Source organism: Chlamydotis macqueenii, chromosome 2 (assembly GCF_036417535.1).
Source record: "Chlamydotis macqueenii isolate bChlMac1 chromosome 2, bChlMac1.mat, whole genome shotgun sequence".
In the NCBI taxonomy this organism is placed as follows: domain Eukaryota; kingdom Metazoa; phylum Chordata; class Aves; order Otidiformes; family Otididae; genus Chlamydotis; species Chlamydotis macqueenii.
The window spans coordinates 62483774-62496613 of record NC_141557.1 but is presented as its reverse complement, the minus strand read 5'-3'; the positions used below and the strand labels follow the sequence as shown (position 1 = coordinate 62496613).

The 12840-nt window shown below is 38.5% G+C and overlaps 1 protein-coding gene across 1 annotated transcript in view; it reads right to left on the bottom strand.

Moving 5' to 3' along the window:
* COL15A1 (collagen type XV alpha 1 chain) overlaps positions 1–12840 on the bottom strand; it is a 153225-nt gene that overhangs the window by 30895 nt on the left and 109490 nt on the right. The window contains exons 20-27 of the mRNA XM_086741476.1: positions 12530–12592; positions 11621–11656; positions 11445–11528; positions 6596–6661; positions 4800–4835; positions 3203–3265; positions 1067–1144; positions 912–947 (exon numbers count right to left, since the gene is read on the bottom strand). Coding sequence (XP_086597602.1) covers positions 912–947; positions 1067–1144; positions 3203–3265; positions 4800–4835; positions 6596–6661; positions 11445–11528; positions 11621–11656; positions 12530–12592 — 462 coding nt within the window. The remainder of the gene's footprint in view (positions 1–911; positions 948–1066; positions 1145–3202; positions 3266–4799; positions 4836–6595; positions 6662–11444; positions 11529–11620; positions 11657–12529; positions 12593–12840) is intronic.

Here is a 12840-nt window from a genome sequence, read left to right as displayed (position 1 = left end):
TACTGAGTCTGGGCAAATGTTCTTATTTTATAACTAATTTCTTGTGCTTTAGTACAACATTCTGTGTCCAGTCAAAAATATCAGGCCAAGTACCTGAAAGAAGATCTCTAAATCACAATTTTGGCAAATGGTCTGACTCTACTGCTTGATTTGCAGCTTCCTCAGAATCCAAGGCAGTTGCAAATTTTTGGTACTGACATAAATTAAGCCTGATGTAGTCAGTTGTTTTAATGTAAATCATACAAATAGAGAATAATTTAGATTGGAAGAGACCTTTAGAAATCAGTCAGTCCAACCCCTTGCTCAAAGCAAGACAAACTTCCAAGTTAGGTCATGCTGCTTGGCAGATTGTTCCACAATCCACCATGTCTCTGAGCACCTATTTCTGTGTTTAACCACTTTTACTGTGATTTTTTTTTTCTTTATATCTAATTGGAATTTCCCTTGCTGGAACTTGCGATCATTGACACTTCTCTTTTTCCTGAGCACCTTTGAGAAGGACCTGATTTTCTTTGTTTTATAATTCCCTTTCAGGTAGTGGCAAGGAGCAATTTGAGCTCCCCTGAGACTTTCATCTTCAGGGCTAAACAAACCCAGTTCACCCAGAATCATAAGTTATGTAAGTTTCTACCTCTGATGATATTTCACTGTCTGTTTAGATTGTAACAGATATATTTGTGCTACCAGCATTTAAATTCTGAATCAAGCCAGTAGTTTACAGCACCACATATTTAACAACCACATTCTTTTCTGAAGGACATTGATCATCCTGAAGCATGAATACTCCTTACCATCCCTACTCAAAAGGAATGAAAATCTAAAACAAACTACCTTTATATTTACTGTTATCTGTAAAACCAAAGCAAAATAAAAAAAAAAAAAGAATCCACTCATCTTTGAAAATGTCTTACCATTGGCCCCACCGGTCCCAGCCCTCCAGCTTCACCCTGTTGAGGACAGACACAGATAGAGAAATGACAAGGTGAACTCCTGCAGTATCTAGCAAAGGTGGCTGGTAACAAGGCCACCAAACATTCTGGAGGAACACAGCACAGTATTAGCTCACCTTCTCCCCTTTTCTTCCTAATATTTCAGTGAAAGATCCATTGGCAGCAATGATAGCTCCTGGTTCTCCCTTTTCGCCCTGCAATTATCAAAGTAATTTTATAGTGTTTACAAAGCAGTTCTCAATTAATCAGAAGAAGTCAAAGCAGCATTAGTGCTGTTTGAAGCATGACAGATTAGTCATGCTGTGATATCAAATGGAATGTGATATCAATGTGAGTAGGGTGAAGCTTGATTCTGGAGGAGAAAAGGGCTGATCTTTCTTAAAAGATAATAAAGCACACTAAAAATATCCTGCTCCTGTAAATCTCCCCAAGATGAATGAGTACTTATTTTTCAAAAATACTTTTAATTGTTCTCAATAGATCAACTATGTGAAACATGCTGTGTTCACAAGAGATCTCTGCCAAAGGCAGACACGCTGCTGGTGTCTTCTTGTGTACCATCAGCTTAGGCAGTGGTCAGGAAATCCTGCTGGAAGTGTCAAATCTCGGTAGAACACTAAGGGTTCTGATTTTACTGTCGGGAAAGCATGAATTGTTCTCTCTATATGTCTGCAATGATGCAGTTTCACTACCTTTAATGAAGGCCAATTCCTAGCATTCAAACTATGACCCTTTGTATTCCACTTCATCAAGGGGTAATTCCATTGAATAACGGCCATGAATTATCATTGCCCAGTGCCAGGACATGGTTGCCTCTCTGGATCTTTCGGCTGTAACTTTCCTCCTCCTAGCTCAGGCAGTTTGGTACAATAGCTTTCCCAAGATCTCTAATGGAAGAAATCTGGCTTGAAACTAACACTTGATTGTTGATTAAAATGACAGTCCAGGTTATAGCACTTCCACTGCGCAGGAAGTGCTACAACTCAGTTCCTATTGCAGGTCCTTGAATCTTTAGAGTCTTCGGAGTGTCTCTGAGGATACTCTGGATCTTTGGAGTCTCTCTAAGGCTTGGCTTCACTGACTTTATCTTCTGCGATTTTATGGACCTGAGATTGCAAAAGAAGCATTCTTAAAGCAAAATGCTCCTAAGTGTCTGTGCACCTTCATTATGGTTCCCAACTTCATCAGTCTTCAGCATAACCTGGTGTTCATGCTTCAGAAACAGCCTCAGAAACAGCCTCAGCCTATGTCACTGGTGGGTACAAAATATAACGTCTTCTAAGTTTTGATTTCCTTCCAGTGTTGACAGCAGAAGGAAAAAAAAAAAAACCACAACAAAAAACCTCAAACAAAAAAAACCCATCATGCAAACCAAAACCTACCCAAAGGGTTTTAAGGATGAGCTTGATAATTTTTTGCACTCTATAAAGGAATAAGAATTCATATGACAAAAGGGGACTGGTATTTGTGGCCTGAGATGTTTTCTTCTGAGCAATTAAGATGCTGTTCATCTACAATCCTATTTCAAACCATAATTAACCATTTCCAAGCCTTCCTATTACTTGTCAGAAAGTGACGTGAGCTGCTTACAAAGAATAACAAGAAAGTGGTTTTGTTTTTCTTTTTTTATCCCCAAGACCGAGGATATTCCTCTCCCCTGCTTCCTGCAGGTGGATGAAAAGGGGAAGAAAACAGAAAAACAGCTGCAATATTTACAAAATAGCAGAATCAGTCCTTAGTTGCCTCTCAACAGTGTTACAAAATAAACACTGTTGTGCAGAAATAAGAGAAAGGATCCTAAGGAGAGAGCTACCCAAGGCCTACACTTTGTTTAGGAATGGAAAACTGCAGTCTTTGTTCTGTAGGCAAAGCCCTCTGTGCCAAAGGAGGAGGAAACGATTAATCTTTTTTTTTCATTTGACCTTTCAGTTAGGATCCGAGGTTGTCAGTACAGACAATCAACTTGCAAGAAGAGGTCACCTCATATTTAATGTGTATGCAAACTTATTCTGATAAGTGCATACAACACTACTGAGTTTCAACACTGGAGCAGGAACATTAGCTCTCAGTAGTATTATTTCAAGCTATTTTGTTTAGCACTCTCTCAATTTTCACTTAGTAAATTTTTCACATCAACTTATTAACATCCCAATCCCTAGTAAAATAAGAATCATTAAACTTTTGATATCACTAAGTATTTGTCATCTAACACATTTTGCAGCATGTACTCTTCCCTTTGCATTTTCTCTTACCTGTTGTCCTTTAGGCCCTTGTGGTCCAGGCAAACCAGTATCACCCTTCGGTCCCCGAGGACCCTAAGCAAATCCAAGTACATAAATCTATGGTGAGATCTGCTAAGAATATGGAGTTAGGCCATTTTACTAAATGCCATGAATCACTCTGGTTGCAATCTAAGAACTCTGACAAGACTAAATTGCTGTCTGAATCAAAGTATTCCCTAAACCAAATATCATATATGGAGAATCTGTTATAAAAAAATAAAATAAAAAAACTCTGATGTTTATCACAGTGTAGATGATACACACATTCACAAAGAGAAATATGCAAACATTAATAAGAATGGAAATTCAGCCTAAAATTCTCTATTTCCTCCCTACTCTATTCTCTCTCCCTCCACAATCATTCAGCCAGACTGATTTTCAACAGAATTTCTGAAGCTATATTTTTAACAGTACTTTTAAAAAATATTTTTACCTGAAATAGAGATTATATATTTGAAAATTAGATCATTTCTGTATCTATTCTGTGGTGAAAGCATTCTGTTCAGATCACATTTTATTTTACAATCTTCCATTATAAGTGCATTCAGAAGCATTTGTTTTACCCAACAAGAATTAAATTCAAGTCTACGTAATTTCTGCATTAGTGAAGAGATAAATAAAAGACCTTTTTCTGTTTTCATTTCTATAGGAACTCTATAAATGCTAGAGAGATGAACACATCACTTTCTAAATGTTATCAGCTCTTTTTCAAGTGAAAAATATTTTTAAGGAGTTCCCTCCCCTTCTTTGGCTTCCTATGCAGTCCACAACACCCAGGACTTAGAAAACAACCTTTTGTAGAATTTTGGGCAATTTACCAGCATTTTGTCAACATCATTTGTCAGCTTTCCCAGTTTTCTCCTTAGTTATTCTCAGGCAATAGACAAAGGGTCCTGAGACCATGTGCACGCATCTGAATTGTAAAGCAATCATAACAAGGGCAAATAATTCTATCACATTATATAGAATATAAATATAATAGTATAAACAATACTACATGAAGTTCACAAGCCAGATAATGTTTATATGGTGTGGCAGTCTGAGCATCATAGCCAGGTAGCATAGTATAAGGTACATTTTGATACTATGGCTATGCTTCCATGGTGGCACTGGTTTGTTTTTATAAAAATAATAAATGTTTCCTAAAGGATAAAAAATTAAGAATGCAACTTCTAGGGCTTTACTGTACTATATAGTGGTGATAAGAAAAGTCTGAAGAGTAATACAATTACATAAGTGTATGAAGATAACTTTTAGAAGTCCATTTGTTTCTCCTGAATTACATAGGTCTTTTCCTTAGGTAATAATTTTTCATTAGAGTCAATTACATTTAGATTTAAACTACAGAACTGATTCTGAGATAAACAGAAATATGACATGTGCATATCACAGTAAACTTCATTTCTGGCAGAGTTAATTTCTACCATAGTTGTTGATTCCATAAAGACCTACAGACTCCCATATGAAAATGTGTTAGACTTTGTGTAAATTCTGTACAATATAAATGTTTTAAATATTAAACTATATTGAAAAATACTTACTTAAATCCAAGGAACATCATACTTACAGGAAATCCTGGTAGACCTGGTTTTCCATCTTGCCCCTACAAAATGCAAAAACCCCACCTGCTTACAAACACATTACCGACTTGCAAAACAGAACATGCATTTTCAATGCATCACATAATTTATGAATGTTAACTGAATCTGAAACTGGATTAAGAACTTCATTCAGCCAGTGGTAAGGTTGTGAACACTCCACAACACCCTATGCTTCTAACTTTTTCTGGGACATTAGCATTTACTTTCCAAAACTGAAGGGACAGAGATCCAGGAACAGATGAAGAAAGGTGACATTTTCTACATATGAAAGGTGTACAACCATAATTCAACCTCCTTTAATCTTTTCCAGAGTTCAGCACAGAGATCACAGTAGCCCTCCTACCTTTGACATTTTGTTCCTGTTTGTCTGTGGATAGGAAATAGAGTGTGTGATAAGCTGTGAATAGAAAAATGGATTTGGATTTGTACTGGGCATATTTAAGATTGCCCCACTGTAATATCTGCTGAGAGACACTTTAGCGTCTGTTGGGACTATAACTCTAACAACTACTACAAACCAATGCATTTCTGCTGGGCTCACAAGTCCACTCGTCTATGTTGTTTTGAGAATCTAAGGCTTGAATGGCAACTACTTGCAGTAGAAAAGCTCACACAAGACAGTCTGCGCTGTCCTGGCATCCTATTATGTCCAGGTATCAGGAGAATCAGGTCTTTAGGAAGCACACCAAAATAATCTTCCATGAAAGTTGCTTTACCACAAGCACCACTGGATGCAGCCACAATAATATGATGCCATCCTACCATATGAGAAGTGGGTAAGAGGCATGCTAGGCTAACAGATAGAGGTTAAAAGCTTTTATTGGAGCTCGTGCCCTTCTTCCTAGTTTGCTGACAGATTTAGTTAATATTTGTTTTGGAACAGTTGCATTAATAAGATACATGTGTTTTTTTTTTTTCAGGTTATGGCTATGTAGAGTGAAATTCTGCTATCAGTTACACACATTCTGGTCTTCCTTGTTTCATCAGGGATTGAATGTGAGGAATAGAACTGTGCTCACAAATAAGAAAACAGATTAACAAAATACACAAACAACAGTCCACAAATGAAACTAGCTGTGAAGTAAGATGCTTCATTTGGGGGGACTAAAATTTTGCAAAGTACAATATACTGTAGACTTTCAGGCAAGTTTGAATAGACTCCATAGCCTGGAAATGGTAGATTTCTCTTTGGATCCAGTCCTAGGTATTTGAAATCATTACCAAGAAGCATTCAGAATTTCAAATATTTGACTGAACTATTTTGCAGCTATACTCCTAGTTGCAAAACAGAACCTGAAATTTCATATCTGTTGTTCTCTCATGAAATTTCCAGTTTTTCATCCACAGACATAATTGCTGTGAGGCTAAACTCATACACAGGAGCCTAGCATTCCTAGTTGCAGTCTCAAGAAGAACTGAGCAAAATACTTCATCCCAACATTTTATGACTTGAAAAACAAGAACAGAAAAAAATAGAAGAAATGTTATGTAAATCTTGGTCCCTATTTTTGCATCAGTTCTACATTTCTATCATTCTGAGCATATAGTTCAGATTCAGAGCTATTCTTTCATACAAATGTGTAAAAGAAATTCATTCTCACACAGAATTCAGTTCTGCCCTGAAGTGCTTCCACAGAGCTTAGTGCTAAAGTTAGCAGGAACACAATTCTAAAGCATAGAAAACTCAGCTCTAGCTGATACTTAAAAGGAGGCATGGAAGACAGAGCAAATATGAAGATTTAATAAAGCAGCATATACTCACTGGAGGTCCAAGCAGTCCTTTAATTCCAGTAAAGTTAAAAATTCCATCTGTATCATTGAGTAGTAGCTAAAAAGTGATTAAAGAACAGGTTATTTTAAACACTAAATTGATTATCTAGAGCACACATATATTTTTAGAAATGTATGGACAATTAAAGCATCCATTTATAGCTATGGGAAGAAAAGCCCAAATAAGGTCACACAAAAGGCTCTATACTTCTAATTTTTGCTGTACATCTCAAATAACAAAACCTAGCATTTGTTTTACACTTCTTATGTAAGGATCTCAGAATGCTTTCAAAACTTCTAATTTTTAATTTGAAAACTATGACACCAAATGTTACAGCCTGAAGTAATTTCTCTTCAGTAAGATAAAGATCAAAATGAAAGTTTAATACTCCTGGCATTCTAAAATGGTGAATCTGTCTGATCACGCTCATCCTGTTGTACAGTTGAAGTTACATTCTGGCCATGTCTGCATCCCACCATGCAGTGATGTATAAGTGCTTGCTCCATATAAATGTTGTAGGTGAAAAGAGATCCTTTCTCAGTCTTTGTCATTTGTTTAGTTTCTTTCACTCCAACAGTTCCATTTATTGTGTGCCATTTTTGCCTTCTTTTGGGTTCAGAAAGATGTACTGAATCTCCTTAGAGGCTTGAACCTGTCCACTTGTTTAGCAGGCAAGCCATGCCATCCATTTCAATATAAGGCTGCTGTGTGCAGCAGTGTATTCCCATTCAACGTAATGAAAATCTTCTGAATTTCACAAGGCCAGTGCAGGGCATGCCTTCACGTGCCAGGGATTCACTTAGCACATGAATAAGCATGTTGCCACTGAGGTATTGTGAAATCTGAATGCCTCCTCTGCTTGTAACCATATGCAGATCAATCCTTTCAGATGACAATCTTTTGCAACATTTGCTATGAATACAGTGTACAGGAACTAAGTCTGAAGCTACCCCTGCTTTGAATAGGAGATTGGGCCATATGGCCTCCAGAGGTCACTTCCAATTACTTTAGGAGTCTCTGAATAATATTTTTCTAATCTGGGATGTGAGGGAGGACACAAAAGAGGACTGCATGAACTCTCTGCTGCATTGCTCCAGGAGTAGCATGATGCTGTTGGTCCCACTGTATTCGCAGTTCTATATGGCCCAGAAAGGGAATAGGACATGGGCGGTTACTTTAATGACAGTAATAAAAGAGTCCTCCTGCTGCAATTGTTCGGCTTTATCTACAGCTGGTGGCAGAAATCCAGGAGCCCTGGGTTTACACTCTCTTTTCAGTGTGAAATTACTCAGTATTCATTCTTTTTGGGCTCAATCCAAACTGTATTGAAGTCAGTGGAAGTAATCCCAAAGGCTTTGCTCAGCTTGTGATCAGGCACTTTGTATATTTTATAAATAGAGTTTAGCTGCAAATGGCAATTGTGGTTGGAAGTCAGAAAACTGTACAGGGTACTGAAGAAGATATGAAAATAGAGTATAAGGATGATGATTAGAGAAAAAGATGGCACTCTTCACAACTTGCTCCAGGTATATAGCTGTTTATCTTCCTTGTTGGATGTGCAAGCAGCTTTAGTAGGAACAAACCAGCAATATAACTTTCCAACACATCAAATCACTTCAGAAAGTGCTGACTACAAAGGAAGGACAAAGTTATTTTCTGTATTTTCTTCACTGTTATGAAGAGGAAGAAACAGTAGTTTTCAGCATGATTGTCTGGGTTGGGTTCTAAGGAAACCTTCAGCTTTGAATCCAAATGGCATGAATATATCCTTGTTAGAACTACAGAAAGAACATAGGAAACAAATTTTTTTGACATGTGCTTTACACCTCAACATTAACCTTTCTCCAGGCCTTTCATTCAGTTCTTGTACCTAAACTACAGATGAATAATGGCAACAATATATAATTGTTTAAAAGTTTTAAATTTAAATTCAATAACATTTCTTTATTCAAAACTATTTCTGTACTGTATCCAGCTAAATTGGAGTGACAAAATCGTAGCAACAATTAATATAGTTTACTGGTTATCATAATTCCATGCATGAAAATTCACTGGATGTCAGACATTATGCTCCAAAAGAGTGAAAGAGCCAATATAGGAAGAGGAATATTGATTTTAGTATTTTGGAATATCAAACAGCAGCAAACTGAGGGACATTGTTTTTTAAACAGGACAATTCAGAGCAGATTTCCTGATCGACAGCAGGAGGCAAAAGAGGCAGAAATTACTCCAAGCCTCTGAGACCCACGGTGTTGGTAGGTACTCCATGCAGAAGCCTGGAAATGGCTAGGTTCCACTGCAGGCCTAAGTTTTATCTTATAATATATTTTCACTGTGTTAGAAGTGGCATCTGAAGAGTCAAATCCCCTCAGTTCACATAGGGGCCAGGTTAAATGAGGAGGAAACCAAGGTCCACTTTTCAGTGCAGTTCAAACAATGCTACTGGCCAGATACTGGTGAGGCCTGGCCCTGAGCCACAGCTGTCCATGTCAGATCTTAATATTTCAACCATACTGGAACTGCACCATCTCTTTAATTTGTTATATTTTGATCAAGCAGCATAAAATCTGTTTAGTTGTAGCCACACAGCCCTTCATAAGAAACCTTCCTTCCAACTCTTGTAGATCAGTCCGTTGAACTTCTGTAGCCCAAGAAGTATTCTTGTCTTTGGCTACACAATGGTTAAATGAGTGAACTAATAGACCCTGACATGGGGAGTGATCTCTCTAACTGCCCTGTGGTTCACTTAGATCACTTAATTGATTTCTGCCACTCTACCCACGTCAAGCTGATATCCACATTGCAACAGCCTGTACTGGTATTTATTTTAGTTCTGTAATTCCAATGGCAACTGATAGGTCTACTTGCAGTAGTTCTTTCCATATCTGAAGCTAACTACAGAAGATGAGTGATTGCGTCAACAAAATGTATTTGGATAACTGAATCTTCTATCTCAACCAACGTATAGTAAGCAAAGGTTCTTTTTCTTATACAAACATTTGTGAGGTAAGTAGAACTCAATGTCATATATAGTGACATATACTTACACACACATGCATTTAATTAACTGTACAAAATCCATCATATCAAGTCCTCAGATAAATAATCTGATTAACAATATAGAGGATTTGAAGCATATGAGGATAGATGGCTCTTGCTGTACCTCCCAGAATACCTGTTTGCTACAAACGTACATAAAGCCATATACATCATGCACCCTACTTTGTAAGAGAGCTTACTTCTTAAACTACAGGGTATTTAGAGAAGGAAATGGGTTTCTGTATGAGTTTCTAGCACACCTAATGCAATGCAGCTTCTACCAGGCTCTACACATTTTTGTAATGCATGGGGAAAGTAGTTCACACAGGAGTTCTGGAGAATTCAGAGGGTGCATATTATGTTTCTTCAGACATAGCTACACATTAGATAGACCTATGGACTGACACTATCACAATATATAGGGAGCCATGCTGCCTCCAGCAAACTAGTGTCATTAGTTTGCTATGTCAGCTTCAATAATCTTCTTACAGTTTTTATACATACTATCCTCCCTCTGAGGCTCTGACAGTGTTTTTTGATGTATTTATGAGCTAAGGAGCAACACATTCAGGTTCATTATTACTGCAAACAGAGCTGTTTACTCATTTATAAGAGTTAAGGCCCCACAGTGACACCATTACAGGGCTGAGAGGAAGAACATGAACTTTACATTAGCATTTCCCAGAAACTCCAACAGAAACATGATGAAGTGTTGAGCTGGTGACAGTCCCACTTTGAGCAGGACTTTGAACTAGATGATCTCCAGACACTCCTTCCAACCAACATTTCTGTGAATCTATAATTCTGCTCATCCAAGACCTTAGGATCTAAAGGATCCTGAGATTCTAGGTGGATACCCAGTAAATTCAGTAAAAAAACTAAACTCTTTTGGGACTGGTTATGTGGGCTATGGGATGCCAATTTATGCTATATTTGTTATCGGTAGTAGAAGTCTAAGTGAAAGCCTAGTAGTTTCAGCCAACAAAAAAGTGTTACATGTAACTCACATTTCTGATAATGTTGGTGTCCAGCTCCGCATAACACAGATTTCTCAGCTGCCGTTATACCCATTCCTACGAATGAGTGTGGCTGTTTTAGGCACCTTCAGCTCTCAGAGGTGAAGAATTTCCTCCAGCCACTCACAGATTCTCCAGTTCTTCATGTCATAACAAGCCAACTACAAGGATTTGTGTCATCAGCTTGAAATGGGATACATCCTTATTGCTAAGCCTTCATTACTGCTAACTAGTATCGTTTTTGCGAAGGCTGATGTACACAAAGCAGAAGTGACTGAAAATATACATGCAGCTAAAGGATATCAGACAGTTTTTATGAGCTTCTAGCATTTTACCCTTTGGTATTTTTGACTGTTGCTTCCAAAACAGAGTCAGTGCTCTGGCTTGTATAATGGACACTTGTCAGAAAACACAACTTATCTCTCTCCTATATACTGCTGTGTCTCAGGTGCCTTGCTTTGTTAAACATTCCCAGTTTTGTATTTCTCTGTTGATTTTTATCTTATGTTCACAACTCCTACAGAATCACCTGGAGAATTTGTGAGAAGCTCTCAATTCAATACGACCCCATAATTCTTGTATGCAAGCTCTTCGCTCACTTTCCATCCTATTTTGTCTTTTGAAAACAAACCCATTTGATATAGAGACATATAGAGATTTTTTTTTGTTTTGAGGGGTAGACTTATGACCTGAACATCAACAACAGAATTGCCAGTTTAACTGTTTGTGCCCTCTTCTCTGTAAGATGGTTTACAGAGACTTTAATGCTTGACAAACATGCTTACCTCAGGTATTGCTATGATTGGTCCTGGTGGTCCTGGTGGTCCAGGTGGTCCCACAATACTCGTCCCATCCTGTCCTGGTTCACCCTATTTCAAAAGCATTACAGATAGAAAACCAATTTACTAAGTGCTACATTTTACAAGGTTTCTCAGAAAGAATGAAATCCACACAGTCTCACCTGAGGTCCTGGGTCACCCTTCTCCCCTTTTGGACCCTGCATGTGTTAAAAAATAAAATAAGCATAAGTGATTTGAGAAGGGAAAATTGTGAAAATGCACTTTCTCTAGCTTCACAAAAAGCACAAGAGTAAAACACAGGTACAAAATGATTGATCCTCAGCTCTTTCAAACTGCAGATGGGGCCAGCTGGTTTCAACTCAGACCCACTGAGGGTTTGATGTTTAAAAGTATTTCACAGCATTTTTGGCAGAGTTCACAGATGACTAGAAGCAAATTGGTACACAACATTTCATTAAATGGGGTTTAATCCAACAAGCCTTTCTTTCACTGAGCTGAAATTAGCCATGCCTGGCTGGTCCTTCCTTTCTCAGCATTAACCACCTCACTTGTGTCCAGGATTGCCCAGTGGACTGGGCAGGGGAACACAGGTGAGATGAGCAGTCATTTTTCAGGCAGGTTATTTCTAAACTTGATCAGCCCCTTGATACAACTCACTGTGTCATGAGAGAGAGGAAGGTGGCAGGGGACGAGCCTTGGGACTTCCCAGCTAAAGAGCTCTGTAATCCTCACAGCTCTTACACGTAAGAAATAATGTTAAAATCACCTATGAGCCTGTTGGCTTCCCTCTAATTAAAAGCAGAGCTGATTTCTGAATAATTAAAAGCAAAACGAGCATCGAAGAATTGGAACTAGACTCTATATCACTTCTGACTCGTGAGGGAAGCCAGGGCAAGGGACCTCCTGTGTTTATTGTCTGATGTAACTGCTCCATGTTAACTAGGACAAACCCAGGCCCAGCTCTCCACACACTGCTGGCAAGTAGCGTTAGGGCTCCTGCTGATCCTTCAGACATAGGCTGGGGAGCCAGCGTGTGTCAGGTGATCACAGGTTAGGATAGCCCTACTCACCACATCTCCAGGACGTCCAGCAATGCCAGGAAAGCCTGGTTTTCCGTCTGTACCCGGCATTCCCTGTCACAACAAATACACTGTTATTCTCTCTAAGTTGTATTCAGTTTCACACAAGCAGGAGGCTACCACTCTTGGGAGGGACACAGTATGGTTCTGAATAGACTAGAGGGCAGGTTTGCGGGGAGGGTCCATGGAGTCAGTATTATCTCATTAGTCATCTGCCCTCTCCATGCCTCCTGTTGTTTCACCCTCTCCAGAGCAGGGTTTTTTTTTTTAATGCAGCTTCAATCATTCTTCTCCACTGCTCC